Source organism: Arvicola amphibius, chromosome 15, assembly GCF_903992535.2.
Source record: "Arvicola amphibius chromosome 15, mArvAmp1.2, whole genome shotgun sequence".
NCBI lineage: Eukaryota > Metazoa > Chordata > Mammalia > Rodentia > Cricetidae > Arvicola > Arvicola amphibius.
The window spans coordinates 20,565,208-20,591,976 of record NC_052061.1 but is presented as its reverse complement, the minus strand read 5'-3'; the positions used below and the strand labels follow the sequence as shown (position 1 = coordinate 20,591,976).

The 26,769-nt window shown below is 39.6% G+C and overlaps 1 protein-coding gene across 2 annotated transcripts in view; it reads right to left on the bottom strand.

The window, feature by feature from the left end:
* The window catches only part of Inpp4b (inositol polyphosphate-4-phosphatase type II B), a 400,041-nt gene that overhangs the window by 171,733 nt on the left and 201,539 nt on the right, over positions 1-26,769 (bottom strand). For both annotated transcript variants that reach the window (XM_038312818.1, XM_038312820.1), the window contains exon 10: positions 15,463-15,610. In XM_038312818.1, coding sequence (XP_038168746.1) covers positions 15,463-15,610 — 148 coding nt within the window. The remainder of the gene's footprint in view (positions 1-15,462; positions 15,611-26,769) is intronic.

The window sequence follows — 26,769 nt, the reverse complement described above, 5'->3', positions numbered from 1 at the left end:
TTTATTCATAAGTGATGTTATTTTTACAATGATATTTACCTAATATGGCTTTAATTTAAGATTTTAATGCGTAATTTAGTTTTAAAAGATTTTCTATAATGTTATCATGGGGAAATAAACATTTTTAAATAATAGATTTTAAAATGACAAAATGATTTAAAATGAGGGGAAAAATAAAAAGACTATCTCCTTTCAGAACCCCTTTACTACCTAGAAAGTCAGCACAGATATATGAAAATATTTAGGTGAATATGTAGACTCTGTACCTCTAATATATTTCTTTACAGCAAGTATTATTTCAAAGTTTGGAGCCTACAGATCATCCTTGTCAATGATATGTGAAAATATATGTCAGATCTGTTAAACCGAGCCGAAATGCAGAAGTGTTTAGGTTCTAGGCCATAGGGGAGAACTTAGTACTATTATTCTACTAAATAGACATAGCATGAAGCAGTTCTCCCTAATTCAAATAAATTAATGCATCTCTCAATCCTCATCAGAAAATCTTCTGTTTGCAGAAGATAGCAATTAATACAGAAGCCTATTGCTTATCAATAAATAGAGAATGGGTGCTTGGAATGTGTGTGTGTGTGTGTGTGTGTGTGTGTGTGTATGCACACACACATATATATTTACCTATACTATATCATACCTTTTCCAACAAGGCTCAGGGATCATCACAGCCAATAGAGAAGAAAGAATATATGAGCTACAGACAGCAAATGCCTACAGCAAAACTGCATTTGCAGGGTTTTGTAGAAAGAATGAAGAGTATCTATGGCTATGTGCATAAGACATGAAGATTACTAAGTTAGTCAAATTCCCAGAGTGAATGGGGATCAGACTCATGAAGTCCTGTGCCCATCTGAGACACTACTGGCAACGGATGACTTCTGGGGAGACAGTCCATTTTCTTTAAGGGTGTGGTCGCTGCGAGGCTAGCCATGTTCCAGTAGATGATCCTACACCCAGGTACATACAGACAACACGAAGATCATGCAGTAACTTTGATTTAAAAAAAAAAGTGAAATAAAAGTCATGAGGAAATACCCGAGGGAGATTGGGAAGGTGTTTCAGGAAGGTTGGAATGTAATTTCAAGGAAGACTTAAACAAAATACTTTATATGCCAAAATTTTCCAACAAAAATTTAAAGAATTGTAAATAAGTAATGAAAAGTTCCCAGTTTGTGATTGCTAAAAAGTACTTCAGCCTACTGAACCTCATTAACAAACTATAAATAACTATATCATCAAGTCAGAGAATTTCTGTAAAATTATAGGGACTCAATAAACTTCCACTACTACTGTATGAATGAATGATCTGTCTTAATAGTGCTTACAAGTTTTGTTGAAGCATATTTTATCATTTAAAAAGAAAAAATTGAAGTGTTTTAATTTCAATTCGTTGTCATTAATATGATTTACCATCTTGCAAATGTTCAAACTTTGGAAACTGAAATACCCAAGCAAAGTCTATCTATTCTTTCTCAGAAGTCACCAGAGTTTTGCATATAAAGTCTGTGTTTTCAAACTCTGCTGCAATTTTCTACACTAAAATACTAAGAACATTTTTTTCAGTGTTGGTTTGTAACTTTTCTCTGCACTATAAAACAAAGCACACATATCTGTTTGATATAAAATTTGAAGAGTACTTCAAGCTCATGTTTATAAAACATCCATATCCTGAGTGCCAACTTCTTAACACTATATACTAGAAAGCTTCTCTGCTCTCTGTTAATTAAATTAATGATTAAAATTGTATACAGGGAAGTAGGGGGAAAAGAGACAAAAACTGATGCAATAGAATTATTTTCTTCTGGATAATTACATTTTAAAGTCTATTTACAGTAAAATAAGTTTTTTAAATGACATTTTATGTTATATGAATTTGTCTATCTTTATAAAGATAATAGTACATGGCTACATGGGTCCCATCTAAATACATGCATACCACACTAGGTTTAATACAATATTTAAAATTTCTAAGGAACTTATACTATATAGGTACGACTATTCTGTAGACTGAGCCTAGCAAACTGTGAAATAGTGTGATATTTAAAGAAAATACTCAACATAAAGAAAATATGTGGTGACATTAAGACAGACTATAACAATTTTATGTTAGTAGCTTAGAAGACCTATATAACTTATCCTGCACTCAACCATGCTGGCAGAACTATAAATACAAGGAAAAATACATAACATATAAAGACACACACACACACACACACAGAGAGAGAGAGAGGGAGAGAGAGAGAGAGGGAGAGAGAGAGAGAGAGAGAGAGAGAGAGAGAGAGAGGAGAGATGAGGGAGAGGAGAGAGGAGAGAGAGAGGAGAGAGAGAGTAGTAGAGATTGGGAAGAGAGATGAGGAAGAGATGAGAGTGAGAGACGGAAGAGGATGAGAGATGAGAGAGGACTGAGTCGAGGGGATAGAGAGAGAGAGGAGGGAGAGAGATGCGGGATGAGGAGGAGCTTGAGGAGAGATGAGGAGAGAGAGAGAGAGAGAGAGAGAGAGGGAGAGAGAGAGAGAGAGAGAGAGATGTTTGTAACATGTCATTCTTTCCTTTTCATCAAATTACTCCACAGTGTGCTAGTTTCTTCTCTATTCTTTAGTTACACTAGATCAAAGTAGTAATTTGCTTGTGAGAAGTACCAAATCTTCTATGTCTTATTACTATAGAAACATTTAGTCACTGGCAACTTCTCAAAACGACAGTGCATCTTTGAACACTCTATAAGGAGAAATTGGCCTCCTCATTCTATCCTAGAGTGTAATTCTGGTACAGTTCACAAAGGGCTAAATACCAAAGCTATCTCCAGAAATCCCTAACTGCAACCTGCATTTAAGAAATATTTCTAATAGATTGCATGATCCTGCAATGTGATTTGTGGATTTGAAGAAAAGGTTAAGGATGTGTGCAAACAAGAGCTGTAGTTAAACTATCACAGAAACAGAATAATGGTGTTCAATCAGAGCACATGAGGAGAGACACCAGTGTCATGGGTTTGCGAGAAGCTGCAAAACAAGAATAATCAGAAACTAGATTTGATTTGGCGTAAATTTAGTAAGATATATCATTGGGTTTGGAATGGGTGCTGTGATTTATTGAGATGGGCACTGGCTAAGAATGATTTAGAAACAAATCAACATGAGTTAAGCTTTAGCCATGAGGGGCAACTGCAACAACACATATATGTAGAAATGTTCAGCTAGCAATTAGATAGGAGGATTGAGGGCTCAGAGGACAAGTGTGCATTAAAGAGCAGATAAAGCAAGAGAGGTCAGCTTCCTAGACCTATGCAGGAGAACAGCACCATCCTACAGGGTTCAGATGAAGAAGCTGCTAGGGAGAACCAGAGGTACAGCAGGTTAAACTGCCAGGAGAGTGTGCCCATGGGGAAGATGTGAGTTGTTTCCAAGTAAAAGGATTCTGCTGAGAGGGCAGACATACGCAGGATAAATGCTGTTCATTTGAGTCACTGGCAAGTCTTACCAATATATTTTTCACCATGAAACTCTTTAGACTTTTGAAAGATCAAGCAACAGAAATCGACAACAACAACCTTGATGGATTGTGCTGATAGCATCAGTATTATAGTGTCAATGATAATTTTATGCCAATTAAAAAGACTTTTTATACCTTTCTACATCTTGGATACAAAGTAGAATTTACTTTTAGATATCATGAAATAGTAGGAAAAGGTATAAGTAAGTAATAAGGACAGTAAATATGAAATCAGAAGCAATTTAAAATGCTTAAGCTTAGTGAAAGTAAACACTGATATTTTCATGAGGTTACAGAAAAGGAATCGTTTTCTAAACATAATTTAGACAAAGGATGAAATCAGACTAGAATTGAAGGCTTTAGAAAATAGTTAAATATCATCATAAATGTCACAGGTAGCAGAATATGTATGTGGCCTCAGAAACAGTCACTGCAATTTTTATATGGCAATAACAGTTTTAGCCATTTCTTCCTTTAAACAACCAGAATAGGGAAAAAGGCCACATATAATCTATACAAGATGGCAGTTTACACAGTGAAGATAAAAATAAACAGTTTAATGAGATGAGTAGGAGAGATTCACCCATAAAAATTATTTTAATGAACACTAAAAATAAAATATATTAACAAAAACTATATGAATGAAACTATAGAACTATATAGTAGAAATGAAGTTGTCACTAAGGTGGGACGTTCCATACTCCTCCACAACTCCACCAGTTGCAAGGGACCTGCAATGCTGGCTCAGGCCTCATCAGAGAGCTGCTTTGTGAAGTAGATGGTTCTTAATACAGAAGTTACAGCTGGTCAAAGTGTAGTAAATCTGCTCAGCCACCACTGGTCCATCTATATCACAACACTCTTCCCAAGGCTCAGGGACCAGGTACCCGAGAAGACAGCGCAGAGAGAATGTAAGAGCCAGAGTTTGGGGAGGACTGCTGTGGGACAATGGTACCCTGTAAAGGTTTGTTAGTTGTACTGGTTTAGTAAAATGCTAATTGGCCAGTAGCCAGGCAGGAAGAATAGGCAGGGTAACCAAGCAGGAAGTATAGGAGGGGTGACCAGAATAGGATAATTCTGGGAAGCAGAAAAGTTCAGTCTGCAGTTGTAACCCAGATGCAGAGGAAGCAAGATGAGAAGACCTTGCTGATAAAAGATACCAAGCCACGTGGCTGACACAGACAAGAATTATGGATTAATGTAGGATGTAAGAGTTAATAATAAGCCTGAGCTCATAGGCCAAGCAGATTATGATTAATGTAGACCTCTGTGTGTTTCTTTGGAACTGAACAGCTACAGGACCAGGCAGAACAGAAACCTCTGTCAACAATTAGCACCCAATGTGGGGCAACTATATCCACATAAACCTGAGAGCTCTTGAAAAGTAATTCTAGACACAAAAGAACAGTGTTAAGCATGACTTCATGGTAGCAGCATTTTTTCAGGTGGACTCTGTTTGCAGGAGGCAAGTGTCTCATTTAAGAGAGGCTTCCTGACTCAACTTCAGCTGCAAAAACCTTGCAGCTCTTTTAAGAGGCCCCACCACAAAACACTTAAATGGTGTTTATGAATAGTTGATAGCATGCTTTTGGGTAGTAGCAGGGACCTTGAAACTCCATAGAGTTTTGGAAATGAACATGGCACTGGCTGGTACCTCTGCCATGAGTCTAGACTCTCAGAAAGGTAAGGTATGGGGTGGATCCAGCTGTCAAAGCCACAGCTGTAATCCTAGCCATACTGGTTAGCAAATTAAAGACTCACATGGTCAGTAAAAGAGAGATATTCAGTAAATATAGATTCAGATGAAGAAAACCTCTAAATGGTTTACAATGTGTTTAAAAATATATAGAGACTTGGGAGAGAAAATAAAAAGGACAGAGTCCTTTAAATAAAAAAGAGAGTAGTTGGGTGTGGTGGCACACACCTTTAATCCCAACATTTGGGAGGCAGAATCAGGTGGACCTCTATGAGGATTAGATCTATGTATGTCTCTCTTAGGGTCCTCTTTGTTGTCTAGACTCTCTGGGTTTATAAATTGCAGGCTGATTTTTCTTTGATTTATGTCTAAAAGCCACTTATGAGTGAATACATATTACAGATTCAATGCTATACCCATCAAAATCCTAGCAAAATTCTTCACAGACCTCAAGAGAACAATACTCAAGTTCATATGGAAAAGAAGAAAACCCAGGATAACCAAAACAATCCTGTACAACAAAGAAACTTCTGGTTGCATCACAATCCTTCACTTCAAATTCTACCGCAGAGATACAATACTGAAAACAGCCTGGTATTGGCATAAAAGCAGACAGGAGGACCAATGGAACTGAATAGAAGACCTGGATAGCAATCCATATACCTATGAACACCTGATTTTTGACAAAGAAGCAAAAAATATAAAATAGAAAAAAAGCATATTCAACAAATGGTGCTGGCATAACTGGATGTCAACATGTAGAAGAAGTTTTAAAATAGTCTTCTAAGTTATAATAATATATTATGATATATGATAAGATAAAAGAAAATTAACACATTGGAATTGGATAAAAACAAACAAAAAGGAGAATAATCCAAGAGAAGGCACAAGAACCATAGACCCATTCATTTTTACTCAGGAATTTCATAAAATCACTAAACTGGAAACCATAATATATACACGAAGGACCTGGTAAAGACCCCATGAAGGCCCTGTGCATGCTGTCTCAGTCTCTGTTGGTTCATATGCACTTTAGTCATATTGATTTGGATGGTTTTTTTTGTTGTTGTTTTCTTAGTGCTCTGCATCCCTTCTGTTTCTTACATTCTTTCTGTCTCTTCTTCCTCGGGGATCTGATGGAGACATCCAAATTTTGGCTGAGTGCTCCAAGATCTCTGATTCTGTGCATAATGTCTGGCTGTAGGACTCTGTATGTGTTCCCATCTGCTGCATGAAGAAACATCTCTTATGATGACTAGGCAAGGCATGAGTATATGGATTCTCTGATGATGACTAGGCCAGGCACTGATCCATGAGCAGAGCAGAAAGTCATTAGAAATAATTTTACTGCCATGTTTGTTTGTTTCTTTTATAACCGTAGTATTTGAATTCCCCCAAGGTCCCTGAACTATCCAGTCTCAGGTTCTCGGTCACCCAAGCAATGTTAGGTATGGGTTCCATCTCATGGAGTGGGCCATAAGACAAAGCAGATATTGGCTGGTAACTCCCACAAGGTGTGTGCCTCCGTTGCACTAGCTTATCTTGCAGGCATTGTATATCACAGGGTTTGGCATTTATGTTTCTCATTTGGTACCATGCAGAGTACTCCTGTACGGTATATGGTAGCCTGTAGAGGTAAAGACTATTTAATAGGCACAAGCTCAGTTTCTCCATGTTCAATGAGTTGTGTAGGTGTTGTTCTTAGCAATGGGGTCTTGCTGTCAGTTTGTGGAGAGCAACCTATAGTTTTAGAAACAGCCTGAGTTGTTTGGAAATCCCCTGTGGGACCTGCTTTGGCCAACAAGGAATGAGCATTTCCCTTAGTCTATATTCTTTCCAACATGAGCTATGATTTATTTTATCAAACATTCTGATAAGTGTAAGATGAAATCTCAAAGTAGTTTTGATTTGCATTTCCCAGATGGCTAAGGATATTGAAAATTTCTGTGTTTCTCAGAAATCTGAGCTTTCTCTTTTGAGAATTCTGTTTAGATATGTACCTCATTTTTTATTGGGCTATTTTCTTGATATCTGAGTCATTACGTGTTTTGGATATTAGCCCTTAATTGGATGTGTAATTGGAAAAAAAATCTTTTCCCATTCTCAAGGCTGTAGCATTGTATGAATGAAGGTGTCCTTTGCCATGGAGAAGCTTTTCAATTTCATGAGGTCCCATTTATTAGCTGTTGGTCTTAGCATGAGATGTCAGCTTTTTAAAAAGGAATTCAGCTGGACCAGAAAATGCACCTGTCATTCAGCCTTAAGTCCTATTTTGATTCTATGAATTCAAGTGTGGGAAGGAGATACCAGAAGACACCAGATTCTTTTATTTTTTTAAATGGTTTTTCAAGACAGGGATTCTCTGCAGCTTTGGAGCCTGTCCTGGAACTAGGTCTTGTAGATCAGGCTGGCCTCAAACTCACAGAGATCCACCTGCCTCTGCCTCCCGAGTGCTGGGATTAGAGGCGTATGCCACCACCCACCACCCACCACCCAGCGAGACACCAGATTCTGTGTGGTTCGCTGTCCTCCATTCATATGCTGTGGCATGTCAATGTGCACCCCTGCCAGACACAAACATAAAGTAATAGTAACATAACTGGGGGAAAACTAAGTGGTTTGTTGTGTTGTTACTATGGTGACTACTAAATGCCCTTAACTTAGTGGCAGATAAAAGGTAAAAATGGAAATAAAATTGGACACACTTTCAGTAGTAGAGAAAATTTAGCAATTCCTTCTGTAATGCTAATAAGCTTCAGGTTGTAAGATTTCAAAATGTAAAATAAACAAAATATTAAGAGACTGATTAACATTTATGGGTCTGTGTATATGTGTGTGTGCATGAATGCTGGAGTCGGAGGACGGTTTCTGTGTCATTCCTCAGGGTCTGTCCACCACATTGAGACAGGTCTCTCAGTGGCCTGCAGTGTATCTATTAGTCTAGGCTGGGTGGTCAGCAGATCCCAGGAATCTTCTCTTCTCTCCCTCCTCAGCACTGGGATTTAAGAATGCACCCTTAGCCCCAGTTTGTTTTACCAGGGTTCATGGGAGCTAACTCAAGTCTCCACTCTGACAAGCTAAACACTTTCCTGACTGGACCAACTCACTAAACCAAAGCTGGCTTTTGAGTTACAACACGAAAGACAACAAAATATACCTAAGAATTTGAAATGAAAATAATGTAAAAGTATGATTAAAAATAGTATTTGAAACATGTCAAAGTATATATGTTAAGATACTCTTAAAAGTAAAAGGCAACATTTTTATAGTTCTAGCTCTGTTGTGGACTTTTTGGTTCTGGTGGTGGGTAAGCATGTGAAACTTACAGTTAACTACCAAACATAGTTTGATAATCAAACAAAATCAACGTGAAGTTCTATGGCTTCAGAATGACTGGCCTAACTGTACAGAAGTTCCATGAGTTATATAGACTTTGGGTCTGATTAAGTTTGGCATGTATTTTTTTATTTGCATGTTTTAAATAATAAGTTTACTTAAAATTTAAAAAAGTAAGAGGAAATGATGAATATATTGGGTTCTGCATTGACATATTCCTTATGTTTTTGTGGTATTGGTAATCCACAGATGGGCAGATATTCATCCACATAAGAGATAAAATATTAATGTCTTAAAACCAGTGAGTTCATGATTTGCATATATAAGTAACAGGAACATTTTAATGCCAAGTTGCCAGAGACAAGTTGGCAATAGGAAATCAAGGTCATAAAATACAAATGCACTTTGCCTCGAAACTGAAAACATATAAAAGATGCCCATTAATGTGTTCATCAGACACTTACTAGTAAAATAATTTTTCATAACACAGGGCTGGGGGCCTGGCTCAGTAGTTAGTGGTGCAGCAGGAGGGCATGTGCTTGAAGCACCAAAAATCCATGGAAAACTTGACAAGGCAGTAGATGCCAGTAACTCAACACTGGATAGGAAGGGAGAGAGAGGCTGATGGGAGGAGCTACTGACCAGCTCCTGCAGCTGAAAAGGCAAGCTCTAGTGTCAATCTAATGTCAACAGAAATCACCTTAAAAAAAGTAAGGTGGAGGAAAATAGAGAAAGATACATACAGTTAACCTCTGACCTCCACATGGGCATGCACAGACAGCTGTGCTCACACACACACGTGTGTATCCATGCACTAAACACACAAGAGGTAAGTTAAATTACAAAATATATATTCAAACATTGGAGCAACAGTTTTTATGTACATTAGTGGACAGTCATATGATAGAATATCAGGTAATTATTATAAACAAAACTTTTAGGAAAATTCATTAAAGCATGGAAATAGCCATTAAATTCAGGGGAAGTGAATATCATGTACAGTATGGTATACATTTTAATATAATTTAAAGTATTTGAAAGCACATATGTGTGCCTGCATGGCCTTGATGGTGAGGTCACCATTTTGGTTTTAGTTTTTCAAGACAAGGTTTATCTGTGTGGGTCTGGCTGTCCTGGGATTCACTATGTAGACCAGACTGGCCTCGAACTCACTGAGATTCATGAAGAGGCAATGGGTACTCAGTAAAGTAGATAAGTCATGCTATCGAATTGCTGGGAGAAGAACAATACAGGATGTATAATAACTCTCAGGGACAGCACATCCCCACGGAGAACGAGTGGGATGATTGAAGATCCCACAATTTCCGGTGTGCCTGCATGATCAGTATCAAGGAACTACCATGGTGGGTAAATACTTTGAGATCAGAGTCAAGGACACACCTGGGATGCCATGACATCATCACCTGCTTGATGGAGCCCATGAGAGTTCTGTGATTACAAGTACAAACCACCAGGTGAGCGAAGACAAGACAAGGAACCAAGAACCAGGTTCCGGTGACCTTGATGCATAAGCAATACACACAGTAAGTCAATCACCTACTGAAGCATTGCCTTGGAGTAAACATAGGAGAAAGCAAATGTCTAAGGTTTGGATAAGTATGTATCTCCATGCATATACATATATATGTAACAATATTAATGAAAGAAAAGATGTTATTGATTTTAGAGTGGAGGTGTGGAAGGGGTTTGAAGGAGAAGAGGAAAGGGGGAAGTAATGTAATCCTATTTTAATTAAAATGTGTTATATATTATTTATTATATACATTGGTATCCATATATAACCTATGCATTAGATTAAGTTAAATACTACCGAATCATCTTTCAACTATAAAAAATAGAAACAAAGGCTAAAGGGTTGATCATTTCTCTAAAATGAAAGGAAGAAAATATTTAAAATGAGGCTGAGGAGCTCAGTTTTGAAAAGATATTTATATTTACATTGATAAGCTAGTGGAAATGAACCTGCTGCCAGCTGGAAGACCTAAAAATTCTGTAAGAGGAGCAAGTTTTAGTGTCCCAACTTTACATCACTGTGAAATAAATTAGCAGTTCAATCTGGAATCCAGAAACCGCACTGTGAAGACATTATAGAAGCACATCCTTCCATGTGCTTTTAACAATACTCATGAAAACTAAGATGAAATAGCTAATTGGTTACTAGCCTATACTTCATTTAATATCATATCGACACACTATAGATACATTTACAACATAAGCAGGTGCTGGGAATAACGGATCTGTGCTAGAGACTGTGTGAGATTCCAGGTTCACTCCCCAGTACTATCCATAACCACAAAGTTACATCTTAAAAACTCCCAACTTTACCCCAAGGAGGTCATGATGGCCACAGCTGGAAATTATGCTTACCACAGCCAGAGTAAATACTAAAATTATATACCCTTCTTTCCTTCTGGTATTGAAATTTAGAGTGGTTTTTTCCCCTTTTCACATTTTCTTTGTTTTATTTCTTCAACTGTTCACATGCACTCTTTTCATAATAAAAATTCATTATTTTCCATATCTGTATTATATTATACATTCTATCTCCAGGAACAAATGTCCCAAAATTACTAACCATAGAATGTGCCCATCTTTACTGCAGTAAACAGTGTTGGCTCAGATTTCTTGCTTGTGAGGATGCTGGAGCAAAACCACAATATAGAATTCAGAGTGCAGCGCTGTGAACCCTTCACTGCCGACTCAAAAGATTATTTTCCTTGAATTTAAACTGAGAAGATGCCACTGCTCAGGCCAGCTGGGGGCAGCTCCCAGAGGATTTCAACTCTGTCATGGCCATAAGACTTTGTGTGTGTACAAGCTCAAATTTAATAAAAATGCTTCAGGCTGGGTGCAAATGTCACACTAACTGTGAGACAAAATGCAAGCGTGGTTTTGGATGTCGGAGGCAGGCAAGGACAGAAACTGTGAATGAATGATTTAAAAGCAGCTGCCGCTCATTATGTCCCCTCCAGCAACACTTAAACTTGGTCATGATTGGCTGCGGAGAATATGGTCTTCTTCATTTATACTCTAAGAAGATGCATTCTGCCAACAAGCAAACAGCGAACACATGTGGTCCTGCAAACATACCCAGACTAACTTACAGATATATGTCAAACTCAGACACATGAAAGTCAGTAACACATTTGACTGTCAAGATTTTTTCTTTAGAAGCAGATTTGACTATACATAACTAGCACTGCCTTAACCATTTCCTTCCATGGCTGTTACCTTTCAAAAGCAATCTCATGATCAAACTTGAAGAAACTATAGGTCTCTGAGACTCAAATTCTCAAACTGATACATCGTTTCCTTTCATTGTGATTGTTATGCAATACACACGAACACACACGAACACACACACACACACACACACACACACACACACACACACACACACACACACACACACACACACACACACAGCCTTTTAGAAGTTTGCTTTCTCCTATGGTTATCCCAAGGAAATGTTTCAGTAGGTGATGGGCATATTGTGGATACTGCATATGCATCAAGGATGCGGGGGTCTGGTTCTTTGTAGTGTGAGAGGTGGTTTGTAGTGTGAGAGGACTTGTAATCACAGAATTTCCACAGGCTCTATCTGGCCCTTTATATAATGTCATGGCATCTCAGTGGTGCATGTCCTTGCATCTGCTCTCAGACTACTTACCCATGGCAGTCCCTTGGTCTTGATCATGAACCTCCACCAGAAATGGTGGGATCTCCAGCAGTTCCTCTAGTCCTCAGTGGGTATGTGCCCCCCCCCCCAGAGTTCTTACACAGCCTATAGGGTGCACAGAGTGGAGGGGAGACAATCGCTTTCTTCTGACAATAGTTCCACAACATGGCTTAGCTACTGTGCTGAGTGAAGATGGCCTCCCATGGCAGTCTTTGCCTTTCAGGTGCTCCTTCCTCAACTAGGGCAAGTTAATACAACAAAATAGTCAAGTAACTATCAAACGCTCCTGCAGAGATTTGGCCACACACACCTCAGAACGGCTGTGCTATGCTGTCCGAGGGTATGTATATCTTCAGAAAAGAGATGAAAAAAGACTAATATTGTCAACAAAGAATTTTCAATAAAGCCTGTGTAGGCCATGAGGACTGTGCTTGTGAGGTCACCATCTTGGGACCTGAGAAGCAAGTTCTGCTTTTCTCAATAAAATCTGATTAAAATGCACCTATAACGGTTCACTCAAATGTCCGTGACTGCTTGTTTGCTTGTGCTAAAGTGGCAGGGACAGAGACCACATCTGTCTAGAAAAAACAAAAATATTTATATTGGCCCTTGTATAGTCTTCTCATAGCTGCAGCTAGATATATAGCATATAGAAATATATATGCATGCTATAGGTATATGAACATGACTACTTATAACAGACTTAAGACTGTGTTTATTGAATTATATTTTAAAGTATGTATGACTGGTTATATCTATATCTGCTTATTATCTCTCTGTGTAGTTGAATACCCTTCTATGTTCTACAGGTCTCATAGAGGACACAATACATCAGCTTATTCCTTTTTATTAAAAGTATAGGGATGCAATTTGGCTAAAAATTCACAAAATAATTACATGAGTCTTTGCCAATATAAGTGTTCATCATAGTAAGTTGGCCCAGATAACTTTTCCTGAAGGAAAGTCCTGATCTTTCCCTTAATAATTCCCTAAGTATGGTGATAAAATGTTTTATAGGTGCTCACAAGCACTGAAGGATGGCATCAGTGATGCTCTGGCCTTCAGTGAAAGTCAGGAAGACCCCGTCTGCCTCTGGGCTTGGGAGAAAAAGTAAACAGGGCAGGGACTGTTCTGGGATCTGAATAAAAGCAATAGAAAGACTTCTGCATAAAGTCTTTCAGAGTCTAGTTACATCTGGGAGATTCTACTTTCATAAAAAGTCATGTTTTAAGAATTTTTATAGTGTCTATTTAAATTACATATGTGTGTGTTCACATGTACACATGTATGATTGCACACACACATTTGTGTGTGGAAGTCAGAACACAGCATACTTATATATTAGTGTGTGAATAGATTTCTCTGTGTTGTGAAATGTCTTCATTGTCCGTTTTTTATGCCTTCGGTTATTTCCTTGGAGATTTGGGAACCAAGCTAGATGGAGTTCCTAAGATGCAGCATAGGGGTTAGGGCTAACAATCACCTCTTACATCTGCTCATTGGGAAACTCCTTGTGCTTTTTAGCTGAGTGATGGTTCAGGTCCTGTCTGGTACACTGCTGTCAGGCCCTCTCTCCAGAATATGTGGCTGGGTCTTCCGTAGTCTATGGAGATGCCAGACCATGCCCCAGCTTCCCTTGGCCTGAGTCCATTTTTATGATCTGATTTCTGTGCTCTGGTTTTCCTCAACCAGTCACCCTAAACACCCATCTACTCATCTTCCCTTCAGTTGCTGTTTCTAGACCCACACCAGTTTCTTTAAATCCAAAACCCTTCCTAACTTTTCCTAAGTGTCAGTTTCTGTTAGCACTTCTTCTTTTTGATAAAGAACAGCAGTGCATTAATTCCTGCTCTAACCAATTTTCCCACCACTGTAGCTACCCTTCGGTGGTGCCATTTCTGGCATAGGTCAATCTGGAATCTCTGGAGATGGCAGAGTCTACTAAAAGACCCAATATCACTAGTCAAAGGTGTCCGGCTGTCGACATGAAACAGGCACCCAAGCACAGGACAGTTTACTCTCTACTGTATGTTTCAGCAATTATAGAATTATTAGACTATGAAAACATTGACAATTACTTGAGATTTTGGACCTTAAATGTGTTTCATATGATACAGTATTCTGCATTTGTAAGTCATTACAGCACAGTTTAGTAGGCAAAGTATCAGATTATCTAATTAGTCATGGTTCAGAGATGCTCTTACAAACCAATGAACTCACAAACCCTCCTGTGTTATTATAGAAATTGATTTGATTTCATCAGAAAAAGTGCTTTCCATTAATGTATCTTACCAGTTTTCTTAAATGCTTTTAGACCAACAAGTGTTTAAAAGTCTTGCTAATTTACATAGTCCATAGACAAGGCTCCTCTTCTCTGATTCAAATAGGAGCCAAACAAAGAGTAATCCGAAACAGACGAGATAAAGACATGAGTCAGAGCTTGTGGTATTGGTTTGCTATAAAGCTTTGTATAAGAAATACAACTCAAGGTACAAAATATTTGGCTGAGCAGTGATGGCTCACTCCTTTAATCCTAACATTCAGGAGGCAGAGGCAAGTGGATCTCTGTGAGTTCGAGGCCAGCCTGATCTACAAGTGCTAGTTCCAGGACAGGCTCCAAAGTTACAGAGAAACCCTATCACAAAAAACAAAAAACAAAAAGGAAAAAAAAAAGATACAAAATATCATATATGCAATTTTGTGTATGTGGAGCGTGATACCTCTCTATTTGCACACATCCACATGTAGAACAAAAATCTACACGTGGTGTTTCCTTTGGTCACCTTCCACTGTTTTTTTAGAGACAGAATCTCTCAGGTGACCTGGAACTTCACCAGCTAGTGAGCTGGGCTGGCCTTCAAGCTCCAGTGATCCTCTGTCTCTGTCTCCTCAGCGATGCAACTACAAATCTGTGCCACCTGCTTTTGATCTGGCCACTGGGGAGTCTGTGCAGATTCCACGCTTTCACAGGAAGCACCTAAGCTATCTCCTAATGCGCATAATTTAAAACTTTGCATGATCCATATTGGAAAAGGAAAAACTGAAAGCAAAAACGTAGCTGAGGTCAGCTTTAACATGTGTGTGAGGTATTGTATGGATTAATGACTCAGTGTAACCATTCCTCAATTTGTGTGCTTCAAACAACATAACATATTAAATATCTACGATATATAACTTTAGCTAAAACCAAAAAGGAGTGTGAGAGATGGTTCGTCTCTCTTACCTACACAAGTCTTCTTTTATGTTCAGGGCAATCAGCTCCTTCGGGATATGAAAGGAAAGAACGCTTTCCGACATCTGCTCACGGATTCGCATCCACTTGTTGTCGGCTGTGGGGAATCTATAGAGCTTACACACAGGGTTCCTTAACACTGGCCAGGAAGAAAGAAATGCAGGAGTTAAATCAAAAGCAAATGGACATCACAAAAAGCTCAGTAAAGAAAATCATCAATCAGGGCAACGTTTCGTTTATCCATTTAATAAACAATATCCTGCTTATTGGAATCCATTAGTGAACTTGAATTTTTAAAAATATTTTTTACATCATATTTTTGTGTTATCATTGGAACCCATAGTTTTTGTCAAATTTGGTAAACATGTCTGAGAATTCAATTAGTAAATGCATCAGTGTTGCCTCTTCCCCACCTATTCATTTCTTTGTTATTAAATATTTTATAAAGCATATGCACCCATAAATATAGATAAAGTATTAGTACATAAATGTAAAATACACTTTGAGAACAATTATAAGCATTCTCTGATTACTATTAGCTTTATGTCCTTGAGTAAATAACAATATACATGCTATTTCCTAAATACTTGAAATTCTTTCCAAAGCCCTACTAGTTAAAATTTTCCTATATCAGAAAGGTTTATTTCTTTGTCCTAAGATATATAAAATCAATATTTTACATATCTTCAATTGTCAACATTTCAATATCATACTTTCCTGTCTTATCAGAAGTAGATCTTTGGCATTGGGAAAGCATGCTATTTGGAGTAGGTGGCCGTGGTTTAAAGAGTAACTGTGTCATACAACCCAAGATTCAGGAGGGAAGGGTCACACATTAACCTTATATGTGATCTTCTTCGGGAATCCCAAACGCACAACACACTCCCAAATCACACATTTCAGGACAGAATGCTCTTGTAGTTGCTGCTGGGCAATGACGCCCATTGTAACACTCAGATACCAAGGCTTAAATGACAGCACAACGTCAGATGTCACCAGTCTATATCTAGAGAGTTGGTTCCAGTACCAATACAGCCAGTTAAGACAGTTGACAGTGAAGTGAATCTATCTAATTGTAAGCAATTCTGAGCATAACACATGGATCAGCTCCCCTCAGCATAAGATGTACAAGGCCTTATACATCTTTAACCCTTGGGAAGAAGACCATATCCTATTTGTTATTTGAGTAAAGATGAAGTGCCTTTCCTGAACTTGAAGATGAGAATATGTACACCCATTCTTCTCATAGAAAGCCTCTCAACATTATCCCTATGGATATATATGTGTGTGCATGTATAATCAGAAACCTTGATTTTAAATGTCATTCTTTGTTTTGTATGCACGTTCATGTATATATGTGAACATGGGATATGCACATGTATTACATGTACATGTGTGTTCATGTGTTCTCAAAGGACAGAAGGATGTCAGCCATTCTGTTTTATCACCCACTGCCTTAGTGGGAGAAGGTGTCTCTTATTGAATCTGAAGCTAAGCTGAGAGGATGTAAGTCCCGACCCATCTTGCTATCTCTTCGCTCACTGCCCAGTTCTGGATTTGCCCATGCAGAGACAGGGCTGTATCTGGCCTTGTATGTGGATGCCGGGGTATGACTCGCCTTCCCACGCTAGCACAGTGAGCACTGGCATCCACAGACATGGCTCTAAAGTCTCCCAATGTCTCATTCTCAAGACAGCAAATTCAAGTCTTCTAAAATACTTCTATACCCAGGCCAAGAATTAGAAAGGTTTATCTTCTACAGAACTGACAAAGGCATGAAGCAGCAGAAGCTTTGTAGGATAATGAGAGAAAATAATTTAACACCAAGAAATAATGTATGTTCAAAAAGATCCTATTTTTGAGATTTTATGATTATTTTACATTTTATCCTTTGATCACATCACAAAACTTAAAAAGGTTTACTATATTTTTCTAAGACTTAGAGAAGAGGGGAGGAGAGGGAGTGGAGAAAGAAGAGGGGAGAAATAAAGGGGAGGAAGAGGAGAAGTGAGAAGAGAGGGGTGGAGAGGGGGAAGAAGAGAGGAGGAGAGGAGAGGAGAGGAGAGGAGAGGAGAGGAGAGGAGAGGAGAGGAGAGGAGAGGAGAGGAGAGGAGAGGAGAGGAGAGGAGAGGAGAGGAGAGGAGAAAGAGGGTAGAGAGGGAAGGGGAGTGGAGGGGAGAAGAGGGGGAAGGAAAGAGGGGAGGAAGAGAAAAGGAGAGGAGGGAAGGGGAGAGGAGGTGAAGAGAGGTGGGAGAGGAGAGAGGAGGATAGGGAAGGGAGGAGAGGAGGAGAGGGGAGAGGGAGAGAAGAGGAAGAGACTGGATGAGAACAGAGAGGAGGGAAGGAAAGAGGGGAGGAGAGGAGAGGAGAGGAGAGGAGAGGAGAGGAGAGAAGAGGAGAGGAGAGGAGAGGAGAGGAGAGGAGAGGAGAGGAGAGGAGAGGAGAGGAGAGGAGAGGAGAGGAGAGGAGAGGAGAGGAGAGGAGAGCAAAGAAAAAGCATGTACTGAATTCAAGAAGATGCCCTCAGGTTAACTTGTATCTGGCAAGAGCTTATAAATCCACACTAGCATACTGAGTTTGGAAAGGTGATGCTTTTATTGTGGTAAAACAAAACCTCAATATTTGAAAGGTCTAAAATATTTCCTACTAATGCATGAAAATATGTATCATTTATTTATTCTGTAGGCACTCCGTTGCTATGCCTTAAACTCCCTTTTCAGAGTTACAAAGCCTTTTTCTGTCTCTCAAAGCACTTTTTAGGGTCTTTGGATATTTCTTTCCCTTTAAAAATCAGTAATTATTTTTTCATGAAATTTAGATTTTGAGTTCTGTCAGAAAACATAAAGCTTTCCATTGTCTTTGTCAAGCCCCAAACGCATCCTTCACCTTTTGATTTTTTTGTTTGCTTTTCATTTTAATGATCATTTTCTGATATAACCCTGTGTTGTTGACATTTTTTAAAGCAGAAAACAAGGACAATTTGACTAATAACTGGGAGAGAAACTCTCCTCTCACCATTATGACAGAGCATCTACACAGCACAGAGCTGCTGCCTCTGACCACTATGACACAGCATCCACAGACAGCACACAACTTCTGCTAGTCTTGGAAGAAATTGAGAAGAATGACAATAAAGTACACACACATGCACACACACAAAAACTCATGCATGCACAGATACATGCACATATACACAAATACACACACAAACATATGCATACACATATACACACACAACACATACACAAAAATGTACATAACACAAGCACACACAGCAATACATATACACACAAATACACAAACAATACAGTCATACACACAAAGACATACACACATACACACAAACACATACACATACACATAAACACATGTACAATACACACATACAATGCACACAAGTCACAGAAACAAATACATACACACACACACACACACACTTCTGGTAACTTAATCATGAAAGAAAACCACTCCATGAATATTTTCTATGTAGCTTTTACAGTACAGATGCTGATAATTGAATACCAAATTGTATATGTTTGTCAGTCACAGAGATCTGCTATGTTTTGCCTCTGAAATGACTCAAACTTTGTGGCTTAAAGGCTTAGTTGCCAACCTTAGCTCCGAGGAGCGGTGGCAGAACCATTGGCGGTACCTCCTAGAAAGCATCAGCCCTCACTCCCTCACTTCTCTGCTTTTGGCTACAATGAGCAGACCTGCCTTGCTCCATCACACACTCCTTGCTACAATGTCTGCCTTGCCACAGGCACAATGGCACTGAAACCACCTGGCCGCGCCACAATGAACCTCCTGGTGCAGTGGCTCAGGGATTTGTCGCAGCGAGGGGAAGCTGGCTGATGTGATCCTCTTCAAAACTCGATTTAGTCTTCCAGCTTTCCTTTATGAACTGGATCCCAGGCAAGGATACTTCTTCTATATCATAAAATACCATAGAATGAAGCATGTGTTTAAAAATAAAAAAAAAATATATGGCCTGATCTTTAACCATCATGAAAATAATCTGGGCAATTGGAAAAAAATACAGATAAGATTATCTCAACTCAAGCTTTTGCTGTGCCAATAATGGCAGGGTTTCACATCCTCACATAAAAGAGAGCTGTCGGACTCACGCATCAAACACTGAGCAATAGACCCTGATGCCGAGTGTGTCTGCCAACTCCTTTTCCAGCCAATCCACACATACACACACTCCAGCTGTGTAAGTGAACGTGTGACTGAGACCTTGAACTCCGAAGCTCCACTATGCCTTTTGTTTATTCTTTTCTGACTGTGCAACTGGCTCACCGCCTTAATAATAGCTGTGCAGAACATGACGAACAGCTCATCGATTTATTTATTTTTATCTCTATGGTGTCAATGTGCTTGTCTGTGTGTTGCAGAATATTTAACGATGCAAAGATACATTGCATTTGTTTATGTTGCACAATGTTTGTTTAACTGTGTAAAGATGTGTTGCTTTTTACCTTGCCTAAAGCACCTGATAGTTCGAATAAATAGCTAAATGGCCAATAGAAAAGGAGGAGGTATAGGCAGGACTTCCAGGAAGGAGAATAAGTAGGAGAAGGAATCTAGACTCAGAGGAGAAAGAGAAGAAAGAAAAGAGACACCCGGGAGATGCCAGGGCCAGCCAGCCAGACACAGAAGAAGGAGAGCAGAACATACAGAATGAGAGAAAAGTAAAAAAGCCCCAAGACAAAATGTAGATGACGAGAAACAGGTTAAGTTATAAAAGTGAGTGGGACAAACCTAAGCCTAGGCCAATCGTTCATAATTAACATCTCTGTGTCTTTATTTGGGAGCTGGTTGGTGGCCCAAAGAAAATTCCAAGTACATTGGTGTTTAAATGCATCATGTAGATAATACGGGCACCTGCGGAGGCTGGAACTGGAGTTTTGAGAGGTTGTGAGATACCTGATGTGGGTGCTGGGAACCAAACCCAGGTCCTCTGCAAGCTAATTGCTGTGCCATCTCTCCGGCCCCATGTGAGTCCCTTTTAAAGATGCCCATGTGTATCCCCATTTCCATATTCATTGTGCTTTTTCCAAAGCAAAGGTTAAAAATACCATATGGCAGGTCTACAGAGAGAACTCTTGAGGTGTTTTGCATTGTGCCAGGGTTTTATGATAACTTAATGAGTTTTGTTCTAAACTGGTCCAGATTTCAACTGATGCATTATCCTCTTGAGGTCCAGCCCCAGGCAAACACAAGAGCAGAGAGAAAATGGAAGATTTCCTTCACTTTAGCATCTCCATTCAGGTGTCTGTGCCATTGCTCCCAGACTCTGTAAGAGGAATGTGCTAAAAGGTGCCATGCCACCTGCTTTCCACGGAATTCATCAATTATAAAAGCCAAGCTCTGACAATTCTGAATAATTCAAAGATGCCAAGAAAATGTTCAACAAAACTAAGACAGATAACACATAAAAGCCTTCTGTTCCAGAAACCTGGGATCAAAAGACAAATCAGAATCACCAGGAATGCTCTGTCCTGTCTGTGTCTGGACGTAAAGAAGTATGAGGGGTTATCAGTGGGCTAACTGGAGTCCAGAAATGTGACCTGGGCCAAAGGATTGCCAGGGAACACTATGATTTATTTTATCATGTTCTCTTCATATACCTTTCCAGAGGAAGTACATCTCTCCTCATCTTGACTCCCCACATGGCTACTAGGAGGATGTAAAACAATTTACTTAAATAGGAACTGACGTCATTGATTTAAGATCTTCCACAATGATAATTTTAATGGACCGTGGAACCTTCGAGGAAATCCATTCATTCCATACTTTCAATTATACAATGTTTAATTGTCTAATTTTACAGCTGATTGTACAGATGCCGCCTCTTCCCTAAATGCTGAACTCCATCACTAAGGGTATGTCCTTGTAATTCAGTTCGATGCCGATGCCTCTCAATGGTGCTCACCATTTTCTTAGACTTACACACATCTGAAATGGGTCTCGGCTCTTATTAAGACTGGATAAGAACTGAACAATAAAAACAGAAATAACAGACACGCTGACAGGAAGAGGAAGTAAGAAAACCACAATAGTGCAGAAATCAGGGAGAGAGACGGCTCTGCGAAAGGCAACATGTGTGATATGAATTGTTCACGGATTCTGCTCCCAGGGTTGGAGATGGATCCATGATTAAGAGTGATCAGTATTCTGCTAGAGGGCCAGAGTTCAGTTCCCGGCTGAATGGCTCACGGCTGCCTGTAATTCCAACTCCAGGAAATTCAATGCTTCTGTCCTCTGCAATCACCCACACCAAGGGGACACACCCAAGCACAGATACATACATATGGACATAATTTTATAGTTAATGATAGAAATAAGCTCCCAAGAAATTTGTAGTGACATTTCTCTAGATAAGTTAAGGAATCTAAATGTGTTGCCGTCATTCAATCCCAAGAAAATGCCACATAGAAATAGGTTCTCAGCTGAATTAGACAACATTGCTTCTCTCATCCAACCTGACCCACAGACTCTTCGTCTTCCCATTGTTGATTTAGGGCCAAGGACAAGGGGAAATTATAACAGACATCCTGATGAAGAATAAACAAAATAAATGACTCCAGGATGACACTAGAATTCAGTCTACAGAATTTGGACTTAGACTTCCGGTAGTCAGAGAAGGGGTACGCTTCAGCCCTGTTCATTTTGTGACGGTCAGGGCAGGATGTAACGGGAAGAACTCAGGCGATTCCCATTTCGGGCAGAGAAAAAAGTCATGTACTGGCATACCTCTGCTTAAAGCATTTGATATGCTTCAAAGAGTCACCTCTCCCGCCCACCACCTTTCTACCAACCTCAATTAGACTTCCTAGAACACCTGAGAGGGTTTCTTCAGTCTCTACTGTGTCTATCTGACAGACGTCTCTTGTTTGTACTGCATATGCCCTGTGGGTCTTAGTACACAGCTGTGCTGTTAGTTTAGATGTTATAAATGTCTCCTAAAGGTCCTTGGGTAAAATGTGTGGCTATCAGCTGGTGCTAATAGGAGATCATAGAAAACTGAAGAAATGAGGCCTCATGGAAGATCATGAAACCACTGAAGACTGGTGACCATCCCTCCAAAGAAGATGGGAAACTCCAGTTTCTGGTCTCTTTCCCTTCTTCTCCTATTCCTTCTTGACTCCTATTGTAAAGCGTTTGCTCCATGGCGTGCTCCCAACATGACCTGTCAGTAAAGTCAGAGACTGAGCACAAATGGAATCATTTGATCACAGCCTCCATACCTATAAGCCAAAGTAACTTTTCTCTTTATAATCCACTGCCTCAAGAATTTGGTCAGCATCCTGGAAGGCTTACAATCCACTGTGTGTCAGCATGGGAATGGGAGCCACCTTTGGAGGATGGTGAGACATGAGCAGATTTTGGGTTCCCTCCCTTCATCTGCTGCAGTCCTCTGGGCTCATTCCACAGAAATGCAACTCACACGTTCCCATCCTCGCTTTTCCCAGGAGGAGTGGAGAGACAGCACCACCCACTGTTTGGTATGAGATGGGGAGGCAAGAGAAAAGGACAAAGGCAAAGTCCTTGCTTATTAAAGCAGAGGTCCTCTGAGTGGTAGGAAGAGTGACTGCGGCTGCATGCTCTGCATATCTTTCCAGCAAAGTCTCCACTCAGACAATGTCGTCTTCCTGCCCTGATTATCATAGTCTAGCTCAGGCAGATAAGAGAGGGGACGAACAGAGCCCAGGTTTGAGGCCTAAGTGGCATCTCAAAGATGGCACCGCTGATTAGAGGAAATTCACCCTTCCACCTGAAGCTGATTAACCTAAATATATTAGCACAGACTCAATGAAAAGAGCTGGAAAGTCCCCACAGGCAAGGCCCATTGATTACACTAGATTATTAAAAACAACAAAATACAGAGACACCTGGCAAGCGGCAAGAAGAGCCCATGGAAGAAGGAAAGGGTGTCTTGGAGGGAAGTGGGGGCCAGCGGGACGGCCTAGATCAGACGGGCAATGGAGGCTGAAGGTGAGCGAGGTACAAGATGTGGGTGAAAGAGGATGCTGTAGAGAAAACCATTGTTTTGTGAACTAATTAAAAGATGAAGAAATCAAAGGAATCAGGACCAGAGTATTAAGTCAAAATAGCTCTAAGTTTTAAAATTACAGAGTAATAATAACACAGGTGCAGATTATTTAAACTAGTATTTGTACTTTAAGAAATCAAGCTTGCCTGAAGATCAGAAAAGTAAAACAGCCACACTAATCAGCCTTTTAGACCAGGCAGCAATGACACACACCACATTTCATCCCAGTAGCCACACTAGTCTGCCGTAGAAACCAGGCAGTAGTGCTGTTACACGACCTTAATCCCAGAACCAGAGAGGATTATATAGGAGGAGACAGCCCTCAGAGACAGTCTCATTCTGAGATTCCTGGAGGCAGGATCGCCATTTCAGACTGAAGTTGAGGAAAGAGTCAGTAGCTGGCTGTTTTGTTTTCCTGACCTTCAGGTTGAACCCCAATTTTTGTCTCTGAGTTTTTATTCATCGTTCTCCACTAGATGAAAACAAATGGAAAGGAATAGCACTGGAAGCTGATATCTGGCTGGAAGCCATGAGCACCCAGAATGAACAGGGTGAATATTTTTATAGCCATAAGGTATTCTGGGTGACGGATTGGGTGCTAGTGAAGAGAATATGATCTCAATGTTTAATTTAGTTGTGTGTTTCTGTGAATGCAATTAAATCCTGAGGCAACATGTAAAAATAGAAAAATGTTGCATGTGGAATTTGCCTATAACTGTGGCATACTGGGTGGGGCAGAGGCAGCATTGTGAGTCCTGGGATAATCTGAGCTACAGAACAAGGCATTGCCAAATATGTGCGCACGCACACACACACACACACACACACACACACACACACACACACACACATTTCACAGTGGCTTTTAAGGAAAACAAATTCTATCATTCAAAATTTCCATGCAATTATCTGTTATCTGAAGCCTACAATCTAGGTGTTTTCAATTTCCTATGGTGTTCTGGTCCATGAGAGTCTTATGCATTTAAGAGCAAAGAATGCATCGCTGATTCAAGTGCTCTGTCTGTATCTGCTCTCAGCACTTCTGAGCTCCTTACCACTCTAGGCACCTTCTGTTTCCATGTGTGCCCATCAGTGGCTAATGACCATTCTTGTCACAAGAAACCTAGTCTTGGATGCCTTGTGTTTAAACAGAGTATCACTGAGAAGGAATGAATATGTATCAATGCCCTCCATTCTGGAGCTTGAAGTTCATTACCAAAGAAGCTGGAATAATAAAAGTTTCTCTCTTTCTTTTCATCCTCACCCCCTCTTCCCTCTTTCCCTCTCTGGTTTGGGATCACCGTTAAATAATAAACCATGTAGAAGAATTGGCTGTTTTTTCTAGCTTACTAGAAATCTCAAAGTTGTGCATACATCAAGACTGAAAACTTATATTTAATAACAAAATTTTATTTTACCAGCAAATTTTTGGTCAGATTCTACAAGATGGAAGATTTTTATTATGTCAGTAAAAAATCTATTATTAAGAAATGTGAAATTCAATTTGACAGGTTTAATAGTCCCATGTTTGCTAATGTATGCAATACGTTCTAACATGGGAAGTCTGAAGCAGTGCATCCATAGGAGCTGACAATCTGCATCACCTACAAAGAGGAGAGAGTGGCCTATGCTATTTTGTGAAGAAAGAAGTGGATATAGTGGGCCCGTTTTGAAGAAAGGTTGTGGTTCATCTCTGAATCAAAAAGAAATAATAAATTCCCTAAATAGAAATGTAGGCTGTATGTATTTGTGAATAACAGTGGCACATTCCCTATATCTGTTTACATTCAACTTATACTCCTAAAAATTACCACTGTTTCATACATATGACTCCTGCCCAGAATACAAAGGGTATTGACATCTAAATATACAGCATGACAGTGGTCTATAAAGGACAAAGGCTAATTTCATAACTCAGTAAATAGGGATGTATCCAAGGAAGATGCTATATTAAAACCAATGTTTGCTGACAGCCAGAAACTCATAAAAGGCTCATGAGTCAGTCTGATTTAACATCATAATAAAAAGATTCAGTCACTCTTGCAGTTACACACAACAAAGCAAAACAAGATTTCACAGGGGAAGCCCAGCATTGATCAGGAGAATTTGGTCATTGACTTGCAAAGGCTGAAACTCCTGTGAGAGACACCTTGATGCTTGGCACCAGTCCTGGGAGCTTGAGTGTGCTCTTCCTTTAACAACAACACATTCATCTTTTTACATTTTAGGAACCTTTCTGCTATTCAGAGGCAGAGAGGCAGAGGAGGTGCATGTGTTACGTAAGTAGACAGGAAAGCCCACCTAGACTGCAAGCCACCCTACTAGCTATACTTCTTTGAGTTCCAAGTTCACTGACCCAACTCCTCATTCCCCAAAATTAAATTTAACTTTCTTACTACTATTCTGCCTAAAAATATAAAAATAAAAATCAGACACACAATAGGGAGGTTGAATGAGAGCTGTTGCCCAGAGGCTAAAGTGTGGGGACATTTAGCCCATAGACGTTGGTGCTGTTTGGGATGGTTATGGCATCTTATAGGAGGAAGCACATGGCTGAGGATGGGGTTTGTGGTATACAGCCCCACTCGGCTTCCATTCACTAAGCTTCCTGTTTCGGTTAAAGATGTGATCTCTCAGCTTCCTGCTCTAGCCACCATATTGCTCCTTGCTGTCATGCCACCTCACTATGAGGGACTCTTCCCTCTCTGGAACCATAAGTACCCACAAAATGTTTCCTTAAGTTGCTCCTGATTATATTTTAACATAACAACTAAAAGGAACCAATTACATGTTTTCAACTTTATTGTATCAATTACATAATTATAATATGAAATCATATCAGAGCTTCACAAACATGATAGCTACTGTGACCTCTGGAGTTTTGTTTTCTCAGACAGCTAAGGTACTTGAAGATTTTTTTAGTGACCTATTAACTTCTCCTTGAGCTTTCTCTGCTGCCCTCAGACTTCCAGATTCCCAACACACACACATACACACACACACACACACACACACACACACACACACACATTCAACTTTGCAGCACAGACAACCTTGGAAAAGGATAAGAACTTTAGGCAAACAGTTTTTGTTTTTTACAAAAGACAATAGAGTTTCCTGAATTGTGAATCACATCTCTAGAGATATAAATAGAAGATTGTGATATAACATTCTCTCCCACTCAGTAGGGACTCCATAGCTCACACCACACTGCCAAGTTCCATAGAATACATTAATGC